Source organism: Trichinella spiralis, assembly GCF_000181795.1.
Source record: "Trichinella spiralis strain ISS 195 chromosome Unknown Scfld6, whole genome shotgun sequence".
Lineage (NCBI taxonomy): Eukaryota > Metazoa > Nematoda > Enoplea > Trichinellida > Trichinellidae > Trichinella > Trichinella spiralis.
Window position 1 is genome coordinate 4169498 of NW_003526945.1, and position 14072 is coordinate 4183569.

At 34.2% G+C, this 14072-nt stretch overlaps 4 protein-coding genes across 4 annotated transcripts; 2 read left to right on the forward strand and 2 right to left on the reverse strand.

The window, feature by feature from the left end:
- Window positions 1-919: 919 nt before the first annotated feature.
- Tsp_08731 (conserved hypothetical protein) lies at window positions 920-3624 on the forward strand. The gene is made up of 3 exons (XM_003373955.1): window positions 920-998; window positions 3117-3253; window positions 3538-3624. The coding sequence occupies exons 1-3, from the start codon at window positions 920-922 to the stop codon at window positions 3622-3624; spliced, it is 303 nt and encodes a 100-aa protein (XP_003374003.1).
- An 867-nt stretch (window positions 3625-4491) lies between these two features.
- Tsp_08732 (conserved hypothetical protein) lies at window positions 4492-7012 on the reverse strand. Its single transcript, XM_003373956.1, has 6 exons — window positions 6781-7012; window positions 6596-6724; window positions 6319-6538; window positions 5741-5963; window positions 4965-5499; window positions 4492-4538 (listed from the first exon to the last, which is right to left on the reverse strand). The coding sequence occupies exons 1-6, from the start codon at window positions 7010-7012 to the stop codon at window positions 4492-4494; spliced, it is 1386 nt and encodes a 461-aa protein (XP_003374004.1).
- A 2011-nt stretch (window positions 7013-9023) lies between these two features.
- Window positions 9024-11289, reverse strand: Tsp_08733 (signal peptide peptidase family protein). Its single transcript, XM_003373957.1, has 11 exons — window positions 11104-11289; window positions 10746-10903; window positions 10463-10674; window positions 10314-10410; window positions 10134-10259; window positions 9972-10065; window positions 9834-9908; window positions 9674-9763; window positions 9496-9613; window positions 9149-9303; window positions 9024-9080 (listed from the first exon to the last, which is right to left on the reverse strand). The coding sequence occupies exons 1-11, from the start codon at window positions 11287-11289 to the stop codon at window positions 9024-9026; spliced, it is 1368 nt and encodes a 455-aa protein (XP_003374005.1).
- A 566-nt stretch (window positions 11290-11855) lies between these two features.
- On the forward strand, window positions 11856-13421 carry Tsp_08734 (hypothetical protein). The gene is made up of 4 exons (XM_003373958.1): window positions 11856-11876; window positions 12721-12909; window positions 13120-13176; window positions 13284-13421. Exons 1-4 carry the CDS (start codon window positions 11856-11858, stop codon window positions 13419-13421), a joined length of 405 nt encoding a protein of 134 aa, XP_003374006.1.
- The last annotated feature ends 651 nt before the right edge of the window (window positions 13422-14072 follow it).

Below are 14072 nucleotides of genomic sequence, written 5' to 3' on the forward strand. Positions count from 1 at the left end.
AGACGGTCGCTTTTTTCCATTTCGCTTGTTGAAATTTTTTCAAATATATAATAAAAGCAATTTAAACAATCCAAATAAACTATTCAACATTTACTATTATAAATTTCCAAACTGTTTCAAAGTAAAGTAACGTTATCTTATTGTTTTTTTTTGTCTGGTTGTTATGGTGATGTCTATTGTTATGATAAACACTGTAAAATTATACAGTGATTAAAACATGATTATTTTTAGATATCTGAAACTTGAATTTTTCATCAACGACAAATTTTTTGCAACATCACTTCACAGTTTGTCCAAGAAAACGTTACTTTGCAGTTTGTTTTGTTTGGAATATTTTCTTGTTAATGTTGTAAATTTTAGAAATAAAACGATCTTCAACGTGCGATGCGATGTTTAATTAAAATTAATTAGACATTTTGAATGAATATTAAAATAATTTGTTTTTTAATCAAAAGACTGACCAATTGCAATGCACGCACGAGTGTGTTCAATTTTGAATGGAGAAATTTGATCATCAGCATAAAAGAAAATCATTTTGCCATACTTGTCCGCAGATTACTAAAGAGGACTAGCACTAGAATTGACTAGTCGCTTGAAGTGGATACTCTTTTAATGATCAGTAAAGATGTACCAGGAACCAATAAGAGATCGGTCAGTAAATCCAGTACCTCTCAGCCAACAGTATACGAACGTCATATTGGAATCTTGTCATCGAACGTTCACTTGTAATTTGCGTTCTCACTTCCATTCGTATGCAAACGATATTTGCTGGTTTATTTGATCCAATTTAATACTGACCAGGGCTACAAAAAAATTGTAAAAGTTATTTGTCAAAATGAATTTCCATGGAAATAATATACAATAGAGACCGATCAATTATTATCCCTCATTTGCGTCACCCGAATCGTTTAATCTTAAAATGGACAATCTCTGCTTCAACTGTTTTTTCAAATATTATCATATCTGTATGATTCTCTTCAATTTATTAATTATTCATGGTAAGTATTGTACTGATGAAAGAATAAGTTTTCTTTTTTAAAAATGAAATACTTTTCAAAATATGCAATTTTACATAATTATACTAATGATGATAATGGTGAGTAGAAATTTCGAGCAGTTCATTTATATTAAAAAAAAATCCTTTTACAGTAATGCATGAAGTTTGGTATCGGTAAAAGTTTTTCTATTAATTGATTAATAATTTGAAAATTTTTATAGTTTTGTTTAATAATTATTACACAATCGGGAAAAAAATGATTATTTTGAAAAAAATAAATGAGACAAATTCATCTCTGCTATGATACTGTACTGCCCATTTGATTAATCATTGAAGAATTTAGAAAACAACAATCTTGAATACAATGGCTTATTTACAATTAGGTTAATTGAATAATTTCAATTATAAAATTAAAATTTGATCAGAAACATATGTAAAGCTTAGGTGAACAAAAGATTGATTAATAAACTTCATACGCATCATTTCACAGTTTGAAAAAGTAAACGCTGACAGGTCAGTATTTGAGCAGAAAAAAGTCAATTATTCAAATATGCATAATTTGCATTTGCATTATTTCAATGCACAGTGTAATTTAGCGAAATTGATTCATTTATGACGACGGTGTTAGAATTTATTTGCTCATTTTGCAAAATAAAATTTATTAATTATCTTTTCAGCAAGTTTCATAAAATGGCATTTAATAAATTGAACTTTTTGAAATATTAAACATCAGTAAAAAAAAGAAAGCCGAAGGTCAAGCGTCACTTCAGTTATGCACGTGAATTATCCCATATGCATAATCGATTATTGATTGAGCATCAACAGATGATGTACATTATGAATTATGAAAAGGGAGAAGAATTGCTTGCATCAGCATAATTTCAGAGATTGATTGGCTTTCGGAAGGGGTCGAACATTGTGCCAAGTGAATGTACATGCTAAAGACGCTCAGCTTGACAAGAATGAATCAGTAAATCTGTGCACGTTCAACAATCCAAAGTAGATGCAATAATCTACCGTGGATATTGCATTCTAGTGTGTGTGTGTGTGTGTGTGCGGGAGTTGTGTTTAGATGCATTAAAAGGTCGAATTGATTTTATCTGTCATTTACAGTAGTGCAAAATACTTTTATAATATATGCTTAATTTGGAAACAACCTATGGATATGCTGAAATAGCTGAAATGAAATTCATCAATAAACAAATAAAACACATTGTTAAAATTTTATTGAAATTTGCATTATTGAGCAACAAGAAAAATTTAGACAATTTTCAAAAGTCCAGACAAAATATCAACAATGATAGTTTTGACTGGAATCACATCAAAACCGGTTTTACCGTATCATTGCCTCTTTGAATAGTGGTTTTTTGAACGCGTTGGCCATTTTTATCTTCGCTAATCTGAAACCGCCTGGGCAATTTGTGTTGTATTATTTTTTCCTCTTTGCTGCTTCTTCATCGTCTTCTAGTTTATTCGCGCAGCCATTGCTTATCATTGTGTGTAAGTTTAATCAAACTGTGTTTTCCAAAGATTAAGACTGACTTTATTTAATTAAAAAAGAATAAATCGAGATTGTATTAACGAGGAGAATACTTATGTAAATTTTTTTATTTCACTTCATATTGATTTTATATTTCCTTTTATTAGAAAACACGACACTGAGAAATTGTTGAAAAGAAATCGTCCATTAAGCTATTAATCAGAATATTAAATGGCATGTTCACTTTCATTGCTTAAATTAGATTTATTTTATGAGAAAAAAAATCAACTGAATTCGTTGACGAAAATGATTTTGCAAATTTACCGCAATAAAAAAAATGCTAGATTCCACTTTTTCCCTTTTTGTCATTTGTGCAGCAGTTCAATTAATTGCTTTTGTCCACTAATTTGTGTCTAATGGAATTTGCAAAAGTCAAATCAATCTTTTTACTGGCCACAAGCTGTTCATTTAAATTCTTTTGCAAATCGTTCGTGATGCAAAACAATTATCACAAATTTTTCGTGGGAATAAATGAACAGTATTGTTTTGATTTGAACAATTTTCAAAATTGCAAAACTTAACGAACCGTAATTATTGAATAATTTCCTTTTTTGATGAACAATTTTGAATAATTTTCAGCTTATCACGTCTTTGCCGATCCGAGTGTTAAAAATGATGAACCTGGTTTTCATTCGTTGCTAAAAAGTGACATCACCGTTGCTGCCACCGAGCCAGCTTATTTGCACTGCAAAGTCGAAAATCAAGGTCTTTACCAAGTATGTATCTTTTCATTTGCATATTTGAAAATTGTTCCAAATGTGACCTGTACTGTTATTGAGTATAAAATGAAAAGCGTTTATTTTACAGTACAGAACATCGGATAAAGGTGTAAAAATAAAGTTTTTTTTGTCATTTTAAAAATTGGCAGCATTGTCAAGCTAATTGAATAAAAGTTGAGGAGAATTGTTGAATAAAGTTTCTTCTTTTGGTGCTCTTATGTTTGTGAGCTTGAAGCGTCCGTGATTTTTCCAAGAACATCCATTCAAATGAGCATTTCTAGTGCATGCATTTAATGAGAATTCTATTCAGACTGCCTGGATTCGCCTTGCAGACAGACAAGTACTCAGCGTTGACAATGTGCTTGTGACAAACGACAATCGATTCCAAGTATCGCACAGAAAACGCAGCAACGACTGGTGTTTAATAATTAAGTAAAGAGTGGAAGAATAAAAAAGAAAGAAAGAGAAATTGTTTGATTTAAATATTTTTTCAAAGGCATACTGTAGAGAAAGATTCAGGAACGTACGAGTGCATTTTGTCCACGGATCCACCGAAGCGATTTTCAGTAAGACTCAACATTGTCGGTAGGCTGTTTTTTTTTCTTTTTGGAACTTTTCACACACATACACAGAACTTTCGGACAAATTTCAAATCACTTTCAGAAAATGAAATAACAATCAGCGGATCAAAAGAAGTCGACGAAGGCGATACGATTATTATAAAATGTCGGGTCAGTAATGTTGTTCACAATGGTCATCTACCTTCGGCAGTTTGGTGGTATGCGAACAATACGATCATATCTTTCATTCAGAACGACAGTAAGCAATTCATCGCAGATTCATTTTTGTTGTAAAATTTGAATATTTAAAAATTATGAAAAGTTTTGATGAAATTTTAATTAAAAAATTAAAAAAATTTTTTTCAGGATTCCAAAAGAGCACACAGTCTGTGGAGAATGGACTTGTCAGTGAACTTCGAATTGCTGACGCTCGTCCGTGGGATTCGGCCATTTATTCTTGCGAAGGAAACAACACCCCGAGGAGATTTATAGAAATCAATGTCAAAGGTTAGAATAAGTTTTTTTTCCAAAATGCAATTATGAACATCAAATAAAGTTTAAAAAAGTACATTCTGAAAGCAAGCAACAAGCACAACAGCAGCAACAACAAACATTTTTTGCACAATATGCAGATTTTATATGCAATTGCAAAAACATCATGGCTATTTTTGTAAATCATTTATTGTAGGAAACGACAACACATATTCCAATCAAAATGGCATCTCCAAAACACAACCATTAAGTATGATATTTATGCGTAGGTTGAAAATTTATTTACCAATATATTTATATATGTATTTTCTCTTTTTTTGCAGGTTCCTCAGCAAATCAAAAGCAAAATTTGTATTCATTTTTAATTTTATTTGTTTTATTATTTGTTTATTAAAAATTGATAAAATAAGTTCAGCAGAAAATACAGTGATATGAGAATTGTTCGGAATGAAGTTAATAGGAATGGGAAGTATGATTTGATCGATAAAAATGCAACCATTGGAAAATCAAGCGATATAAATTATGAAGCCAAATTATGGAATGTAGTTTTTGATTTAAAATTTAAATACAAAAAAAATAACAGTGAATTTTTCAAAAACGTTCAAAGTAATTATCTTCTTCTTCTTCATCTTCATCTTCTTGCTGTTGTTCGTCACCTTCCGCGAAATAGCCGATTTTCTGAGGCCAAAGAAGGAAAAGGATCACCGAAGCGACAAGCAGAGAAGCAGCCGGCACCACAACCATAACATATTTGAAATACAAGTTGATCAGGCCGCACGTTGCTTCACTGAAAGAAGAAGAAGAAATATTGAATGCTAAATAAATAACTTGATCAATTGTGGAACAGCAGCAAACAAATAAAGTGTGTATCACTGGCAAAGCGGTTCCAGAGCTTGGATAATTTGAACCGCAACGCCCGTTAGCAATTTGTCGAACAGGCTCATCGCACCGAAAACAAACGCGCCACTTTCCTGTGAATAATAATTGAACCAATTCGATATGTAAATTTATATTTAAATTTACAGTGCTTTTGTTGATCAAATCGGACGTGAAAGCTAGCGCGTTGATGATCAAACTTGACGACGAGATGCCCATCAAAATTGCCACACCGTAAATTTGCATTTGCAGCTTTTCGCACCACATCCATCCGCTGGCTCCGATGCCGACAACGATTCCAATCAAAGATCCAATCTGCAAAGAAATGATGAACAATAAATTAATAATAATACTATTATTCATTTGATAATGATGATGATGATGATTAATGCATTGTTTTACTTTTCGATTGATAACACGCGTCACCATTCGAAAACTGAACAACGTAGCGGTGAAGAAGCTGCTCACGTACACAGCCAACGGTACCGTAGCGATGTTCATCTGCGCATTAATTAGACGTTGTTGTTGTTGGGAAAAAAAAGTAAAATTTGCATACCTTGTTCATATTTTGTGTTTCCAAAATGTAAAGCGGCAAATAAGTCATCGAGATGTTGTTGCAAAGACGAATGCACATGTAGAGGATGCTGATCAGGTAGAATTGTCGATTTTGAAGCCAGTGTTTCCAAGTGACGAGAACTTTTTTCGTTGTAGAACTGACGGACGTCGACGGTTCGACCACCTCGCTTGGTAAAGCTTCGTCAATCTTCCGATATTGTGTTCTGTACAATGTCCACTTTTCCCTGACTCCAACGTGAAAAAGCACTGAGAACAGAATCCCAGCACCGGTAATTGTCAATGCGACGTTCTGGAAAACAAACGGAACAAACCATATAATATATATATATATATATATATATGGATCTTTTTTTTATAGTTTTAATACAACACAGCATATGCAAATACCCTGAACCCGTCAACGTCGTGTGGAGTGACATCGCTGTGAACGGCATCTTGTCCAATGAACAAATAGACCAACGCGAGCGTTACAATATTTGCAAATACCGTGAATGCATACCCAAAATATGAATAATACTAATAATAGAAATCCATTACCTGATTACAGAACAACATTACCTGATTCCATTTAATGCTGCCCGTTCAGCTGTGCAAGGTGTAAGCTCAGGAATCAAAGCAAGATGGCCTATTTGAACGGAAGCCCAGCCAAATTGAAAAATAACAACAAACGGACAATAATACAACAGTTGAATCCACTCTTTTGTACCATCGTCACCGTATGTGCATCCAAAACATTTCATGAATAGAAATACAAATGACATCGCAACACAAATAGTTCCTGAAAATGACAATAAATAAATAAATAAATGATAATGATACTTTTTTTTGTTCTTACCAATCAAGTGTAAAAATTTACGACGTCCATATTTCAGGCAAAACAACGGCACGTTTAAACGATCCGATTCGAAACCAACTGCCGGAGTTGAAATCGCGTCCGCAATTTGGCCAATCAAAAATATACTGCCTAGATTGGAAAAGTTTTTTGAAAAGTCAAACAATTTCTGCTGCTTCAGGAGAAACCTGCAGCCGGCGCGGTGAACAGCAACGCTTTTCTGAGAAATACCAACAAAAAGCTGAACCACATGCTGGCGCAGAGGTCGTTGTAGACGTGGCCGAAGCCGAACGCCAGCCGGCGCCACAGCCTTTTCAAGCTCTTGTAGCTGGGCGGGGGCGGGGTCGGCTCGATGGTCGAGATCGCCGAGCCGGTACCCGGCGCCAGGTCGGCCCGGTCTGAACTGCGCACCTCATTCATCGAGCTGAAAAGGAAAAAACAATTTGAACCTGCACATCAACAATTTACAAAAATCAAAATTCAAAAAAACACAACAACAACAACAGCTACAGTAATGATGGAACAGAGTGAAAAGAGAGAAAAAGAAATAGTATTTACAAATTGCACACTTGCGAGGCGACAACGATAACGCGAAGCATTGTCGGCAGTGATCACAATTTGGCAAAAAGAATGAATAAAACAAGAAGATGTTCTCCGCTGTCGTTTTATACAAGTCGGAAATTGGCAAATATTTATTACATGACTTCATTCAACATTCCCACTGATACTGCCTTATCGGGGACGCGATAATGATTGACTTTTAAACAAACGGATTAATTAAGATAACTTGTCGACAAGCGTAACAAGTTGAGCATTATTAAACACAAATTATTCAAAAAACAAACAAACAAACAAACAAATGAAAATTCCACTTTTCCTTGATGCTTGAACAATTTTCATCGCAACGTCACCCGTGCGTTCAAATTTCTTTTGCATTCAGTCAACAGCCATATTCTTCGATGGTGATTTCAATTTTCAAACAATCACAATTCTTCGTACAAAATCTGCTTGCCCATCGCGTTCATGGACAGTTTATGAAATATTGTCAAAAGTTGAAGCGATTTCAATTCTCCACTAAGCATTTGCATGAACGACGATTTGAACAGATTTGAAATGCAACAACCTGCATGGATGTACTGTGATACTTGGTGAGCAAGCTGAATAAATGGTGTTTGCTTTGGTTGGTCTGAATCAATTTTGCACACACACACACACACATCGACCAGCATCAAACAACGAAACTGACTCTTGAAAAAAATAATTCCCTCAGCTTACACTTATTTCGCTGAAGTGACTATTCTCGACAAAAGCAAAAAAACAACCAAATCACCCAATTAAAAATATTATTAACAATGCAGACAGACTGTGTGGGCGCAGTTGATTCACTTGCACTGTTCACTCGTGAGGATTTAGAAAAAACCCAATCTGCTATAGTAAGAATGCAACAATTGACAAAAAATTCAAATAAGCTCGTTTTTTAAATCAATAATTGAGAACATGGGAAATTCACTTCTCTCATACCTTTCAAATGACAAGACTAATCTCAAAAGAAAATAAACATCCAATTCAATTCAGCTTTCCAAAACAAAAAAAAATTCACATTTATCTGCACTTAAAAACACTATCATATCATCCAGATTTTATTTTCAAAAATCAATTACCTTTACACAAAAATGCTCAACTATAAACAAACAAACATGTGACAATTATTTTTAAAAAAAATTCAATTATGATTTAAACAATCGATTGTAAGCTAAATGAATTTCATTGAATATACGAAAAAATAACTTGCAATAACATATGTTCATTCTAAGACTATGCCACATTGTTTACCCAGCTTTCTGCGACAGTGTAACAGTAAAGAGGGCATTGCACAATTACTGAATTTAGGATTACTGTAGAAAGAAAAGTAAGTTTATCCGCAGCAAATTACATATTGACAGTCATCTGCTGAATTCAACAACAATGCCGTCTGCATGCATTGGATAAACATTTTTACCACATAATAAGAATTACATCTGCAACAAATGAATAGTGTGCAATTCTTTTTTAAAATAATTACAATTCATTTTCATATATTGCATTAACCAATTCTCCAGTTATCTTCTACAGTGCTCATTGTTGAATTCTGGATTTTTGTACTGCATTCGTTTCTTCCACGCCAACATACACTGAATAATTTGACTTTTATTAAAAGCACATATCACTTTAACAGATTTAATTATAAACGAAGTAAAGTAAATAAACTTGAAACCAGTACTAATCCAGTGTTATATGAGAACAAAGAAAAACAACATACACACACACATTCGCATACAAAAACATGAACAAACCTATTAAACAATCCAAACAAGTATATTTGAAAAACAAATAAACAATTTATCAATGCGAATATGTTATACGCAAAGTAGTAAAGACAAACACCATTTCATCACTGAGCAGCGGTGACAAGGCTGCCATCTTCACGGACGTCATCACATTCGATTCTCTGTAAAATATGATAATTTTCGTTAATTTAATGCAATAATAATAAAATATTAATAATAAAATACTCACAAATTCACCCCGCCACATTTTCAACATTTCACCACGACAAAGAGCTGAAGCGTAAGTAAAAAATAAAACACTAGGAACAATGTACAATAGTGCTGGTTGACCGTTTCCAGTGATCAACAAGATCATCAACGTCATTACCAAACCCAATAGATAACCTGAACGATGCTCATTTTGTTAAACATCACAAAAATGACAGTAAATGAAAATTTTACCAATTGAAGACATAATGAAGTACAAGTTATATCGTATGTTCCACGAGCGGTCAAATGCAGCATTAAAGCCAACCATAATACCTTAGAAAAGGAAAATTATTACAAAAAATAAATGAATGAAAAATAGTTTTGTACCTGGTATTATAACATCGCCAAAACCTAAACTCGTCGGCATCAATGAATATATTCCACTAAGTTTTGCACAGCTAACTGCCAAATCAGTCAGCTGAGGTACCACTATCATCAGAGGTAACTGCAAAAGAGAAGAGAAACTATGATGAAAATTCAATAAAATTTAAAAACCATCTCTTACCATTTCTTTAGCATTTTCAACATTGACCACAGCACCTCTTCCTTTAGAACAACCGCCTCCGGTTACCACATCCAACATTATACTGCAACCCTAAAAGCAAACAGAATACTTGAAATAAATGAAAGGAAAAAAACAATAAATATCCACTTAGTAAACCCACATTAGTAAAATAAGGTGATATGAAGACCATAGTAACATCGTAGATAAGAAATGCTAATGAAAAAATGGTGACTGCCTATAAAACAAATCAATAATAATAATAACATGCACTGTAAAATTTCAAATAGCAATTGTTAACCTTCAACGTTGGCAATCTGACGTTGGATATAACAGAAATTAATATAGCCAAACCTAGGATATTTTGCAAAACAACAGCATACCTGACGAAAAAACTAAAAGTTATAACGAATAGAAAAAGATAAAAACACAATCACTGTACCATTGTTTTCTGAAAACAAACCAACTAATCGTCAATAGGAAGCAGAAAGAGCAGAGGAATATACGCTTCAATGGAATACTCCAATTACGACTGTCACTTCGTTTTGTAAAAAAGTTGAATATCGCTTTCAAGAAATTCAAAGGAACTCTTAAATAAAACTGAAATTAACAAAAAACAACACTTCAAATACAACCAACTTACTCTTTATGGCAAAACAGACTATTTGGAATGGCATGTAAAAAGCAATCGTATAAGGAAACGTATGCAGAGAAAAGATAAATTGACAAAATAAACCAAACTGAAATTATTCCATTAATATATAGTCAAATGAATTATAATGGAACACATACTTGCATAATCATATGCAAAAAATAGAAACAACAACAAACAAACGCTCATAAACAGAGCACTGAACAATGTACGCAGGTTTGATTGGATGTTCGAAGCTTTGCTATTTTGGCTATCTTCAAAATTGTTTGCTCTCGTTGAATCCGACGCAGAAGCTCCGTTTCCGTCACTAATTTTCCTGTACGCTTCAGCTAGCCGTAGCTTCATTTTCAATCTACAATATCATTACAAATTAACAATTCTTTTACGTCGCCGAATCAACAGGGAGGGGAGCCATCCGTTTACGCTATATCATGTTTACAGCCAGCCCAGTAGCTTCCAGCCATCAAAGCAAACACCGCAATCACAACTAAAACTACCGGCGTAATTGCAACTGTCCAATCGACAGGCGAATAAAAGCGCAAATGGATATTTGAACTGCTTCTTGGATTTTCAGACAAATCCTAAAATTGAATATGGTAAAATTCAAAACATTGAAAAAGGAAATATGCATACCAGTATTTTTTGAAACCAATAACTGTCAATAAAATATATCGACATGTTCAAAAATCCAAACGGGATGGATGGATCAAAATAACTGAACGACTAAAAATAGCACAACCGCATAAAAAAATCCTTTCTTTTTCCTCTCTTCTTCATTTACCAAATCATCCTCAAGAAACAATGCAACATCACCATCGTGCTCATGCAAATATCTCAACCTGGATACAATACTCGCGCTATGAGGTCCGCATTCAGAGCTATTTTTAGATTCGTGTAAACCATAAACCACACAGTTCGCAAATGATGCATTTCGACTCAAAGGTTGACACCAATAATCGTCATCCATGTTCCAGAATACAAGCTTGTATGGAATCTTGAAAATAAAAAAAACAATTTCACGATAATGCAATAATTCATATTTTGCTGGTATATATCAGCCTTTGAAAAAATTTAGTTATTCATCCGTAAACACTGTCCTTAATACCAACGAGCATTTAACCAACAAGAGAAAGTCAAAAACTGTTCATCTTACTGTAAGCAAAGCACAGAATCTATTTTCGAAGCGTTTGAATTTCTTCTATCAACATTTAAGATAAAAGCTTATAAAATGGTATTGCTGAGTTCAATAAATGAGATATACGAAAATACATCTTTTAATTTTACAGTGCTGTTGCAATGAAAATAATGATGCATTACAATTGTGTAGCACAATGGAACACAATAATCAACATCAATGCATCGAGCTTTACTTGAATAAAAATGCACTATTCGCTTTAGAAAAATAACAACATATTAAAATAATAACTGCATTTCATTTTAAATAAATTCCTAAAGTATCAATAAAAGTTATGAATTAAAATATTTAAAACTGCGCGGAAAAAAATTTCAATTATACAGCTTCACTTTTAGATGATGCCAACTTTGAACTCTCAGGTTCATGTTGAGCACAAACACGACAGGATCTACCGGATAATACGTTCGTTGCGTCAATAAAAACGTAAAGCTCTGAAGATTGTATTATCTAAAAGAATACCATCATCAATATGAAGAAACAAGAAAAACAGCCACACATACTAACAAACTTAAACAAATGAAGTAAAAAATTTTCTTAAAACCAGCCATATAGATAAAGCACAGCTCAATTTCAGCTTCGTTAAAACGCTGCAACAAAATGCAAACACAACAGCCTCAGACGTAAAAGAATAAATCGTCGATAATCAGGTCAACATAGAATAGATAATCAGGAGCAAAAGTACAGTAATGCCAAGGTAAAGGTTTTAATAAAGTGGCCATTGCAGTATTATCAATTATTAAATGTATCATTCATTGTTCAAACACAATTTGCAAATGTAGTAATGATCATGTAGATATCTCTGTTGCATAAAGAGCACAATAACGGATAATCAACAATTAAAGCGCAAAAAATAAAAACAATAGAATGTGGAATTGTGAAATTCAACTGTGATAAATTTATCAAATGGATGATGGCAGCCGAAAAGCTTCAAATGAATTACGAGACACCCGTTCAAAATTACCAGAAAAAACAAGATAAATAAAAGGTCTCATGATTTAAATAAACCTTTAACACATCATTTCAAAAACAGAACATTGCTGAATAAAATGATGCGCCTGCAACATTTCATATCCAAGCTGGCCGGTGCGCTTCTGACTAAACTAAACCAAGACCCTCAAGACTAAACCCCTCGAAGTTTCGACGATGATATACAGCATAATAAACAGAAACAACAACAAAGCGATCGATTAAACTGTTTATTAGAACAAGGTAGCAACAATCATTGTTATAAACCACACTGCGGTCAACAACCAGAAATTGGATAAACTTTCTGATAACGACGTTGCCTCATCTTACAAAGAACAAACGATATACTTCATTATTGCGCATTCGGGAGACCGCTGCATGAACAAGCCAGAGTTCAAACAACAGTATCAAACTGGAGTACTCCAGGTAATTTTCATGCTCATTTGCAAATCCTCAACAGTCAGTCGGGAGAGACGGAAAGAAGAATGGCTGCTGTGGGATTGCCTCTCGCGGTGCTCATCAAGCAGAAATGGAGAAGAAGATTAATAACTTCTGAACTTAACTTCAACATTTTGTCGATTTCATCAAGTGTTCTTATTAGAACAGAAAAAATGACTTTTATCTAATAAATTGTAGTTCACCGCATTTCGATCTTTAATCAGCGTTCTCTTCAAAAGATTTGATCCAACAAAGGTTGGAATGCGGAGGGCATTTCTTGATGGATTTCGCCAATAGATATGAACCATTCTTCAAGGTACTTAGCGATGGTATCAGACTGGGTAACGCAATTTTCTTTACAGCTGTTGCCCTTAAGTCGAGATTTCGAGTCTTGCAATCTGCCGTACCAACTCGGTGAACTGCAGATTACTCGACATTTTCTCAGCAAGACGAACGGACATCGAGTTTCTGATGTCCAGCATGTTGCTGTCTTCTTCTAGGACATGGGCGTTCTGTCAGAATTCGAAAGCCATGCCAATCTCAACCGCCCTTTCTATGTCCACGCGCAGCTCTTGTAAGGTTCGCGGCTGATCCATTCATATCACGCTGAATGCTGCCTTCATCATCATACTATCGGAGAAGCGGCAAAGTAGGTGGTCTTCTAATATGTGGGCCTTCATGCCAAGTTCGGCAATTTCCATTGTGAAGTTTGAAACCTATTGTCCATCGCGTTACCACAATTAATGGAATCGAGCAGTCACGTCAGAAATAAAATCTCTATCGTCGTCAAGCCGCAGAAGCAGGTAGCAAAATTCTGCGTAAAAATTACTCGATGACCAACCTTGGCCCATTCTTACGGTGAGACGCAATTCAGTCGAAAATGTCTTATAAAATAGCCAACCAAGACTTCGGTTCCATGTTCAGGAAAAACGTTTGAGGCTGGAGAGTACGCTTAAGCCTCGGGACTATCTTCACGGTCGCTACAATCTGCGTTGACTTTTCGAATTCTTTTACGTTTCTTCGAAGAAATTGAGAACAATATAGAGAAATGATAACAACGGAATTAATTAAAGCGTTTACTAGAACATGGTAGCGACAACTGTTGTGATAAACCGCACTGCAGACGACAACCAACCGATCACTGCAAAGAT

What these genes read in the sequence shown, in the direction of transcription:
- Tsp_08731 (XM_003373955.1), top strand. Translation starts at nt 920, where the DNA reads ATGGACAATCTCTGCTTCAACTGTTTTTTCAAATATTATCATATCTGT. An exon ending in CAATTTATTAATTATTCATG is followed by an intron (nt 999 to 3,116) that starts GTAAGTATTGTA and finishes AATAATTTTCAG; the next exon opens with CTTATCACGTCTTTGCCGAT. An exon ending in AAAATCAAGGTCTTTACCAA is followed by an intron (nt 3,254 to 3,537) that starts GTATGTATCTTT and finishes GAGCATTTCTAG; the next exon opens with TGCATGCATTTAATGAGAAT.
- Tsp_08732 (XM_003373956.1), bottom strand. Translation starts at nt 7,012, where the DNA reads ATGAATGAGGTGCGCAGTTCAGACCGGGCCGACCTGGCGCCGGGTACC. An exon ending in GCAGCATTAAATGGAATCAG is followed by an intron (nt 5,964 to 6,318) that starts GTAATGTTGTTC and finishes GACATTGTACAG; the next exon opens with AACACAATATCGGAAGATTG. An exon ending in AAACACAAAATATGAACAAG is followed by an intron (nt 5,500 to 5,740) that starts GTATGCAAATTT and finishes ATTTCTTTGCAG; the next exon opens with ATTGGATCTTTGATTGGAAT.
- Tsp_08733 (XM_003373957.1), bottom strand. Translation starts at nt 11,289, where the DNA reads ATGGATGACGATTATTGGTGTCAACCTTTGAGTCGAAATGCATCATTT. An exon ending in TATCACCTTATTTTACTAAT is followed by an intron (nt 9,764 to 9,833) that starts GTGGGTTTACTA and finishes GTTTGCTTTTAG; the next exon opens with GGTTGCAGTATAATGTTGGA. An exon ending in AAATGTGGCGGGGTGAATTT is followed by an intron (nt 9,081 to 9,148) that starts GTGAGTATTTTA and finishes CATATTTTACAG; the next exon opens with AGAATCGAATGTGATGACGT.
- Tsp_08734 (XM_003373958.1), top strand. Translation starts at nt 11,856, where the DNA reads ATGCCAACTTTGAACTCTCAG. An exon ending in ATCAAACTGGAGTACTCCAG is followed by an intron (nt 12,910 to 13,119) that starts GTAATTTTCATG and finishes AATAAATTGTAG; the next exon opens with TTCACCGCATTTCGATCTTT. An exon ending in AAAGATTTGATCCAACAAAG is followed by an intron (nt 13,177 to 13,283) that starts GTTGGAATGCGG and finishes TTTTCTTTACAG; the next exon opens with CTGTTGCCCTTAAGTCGAGA.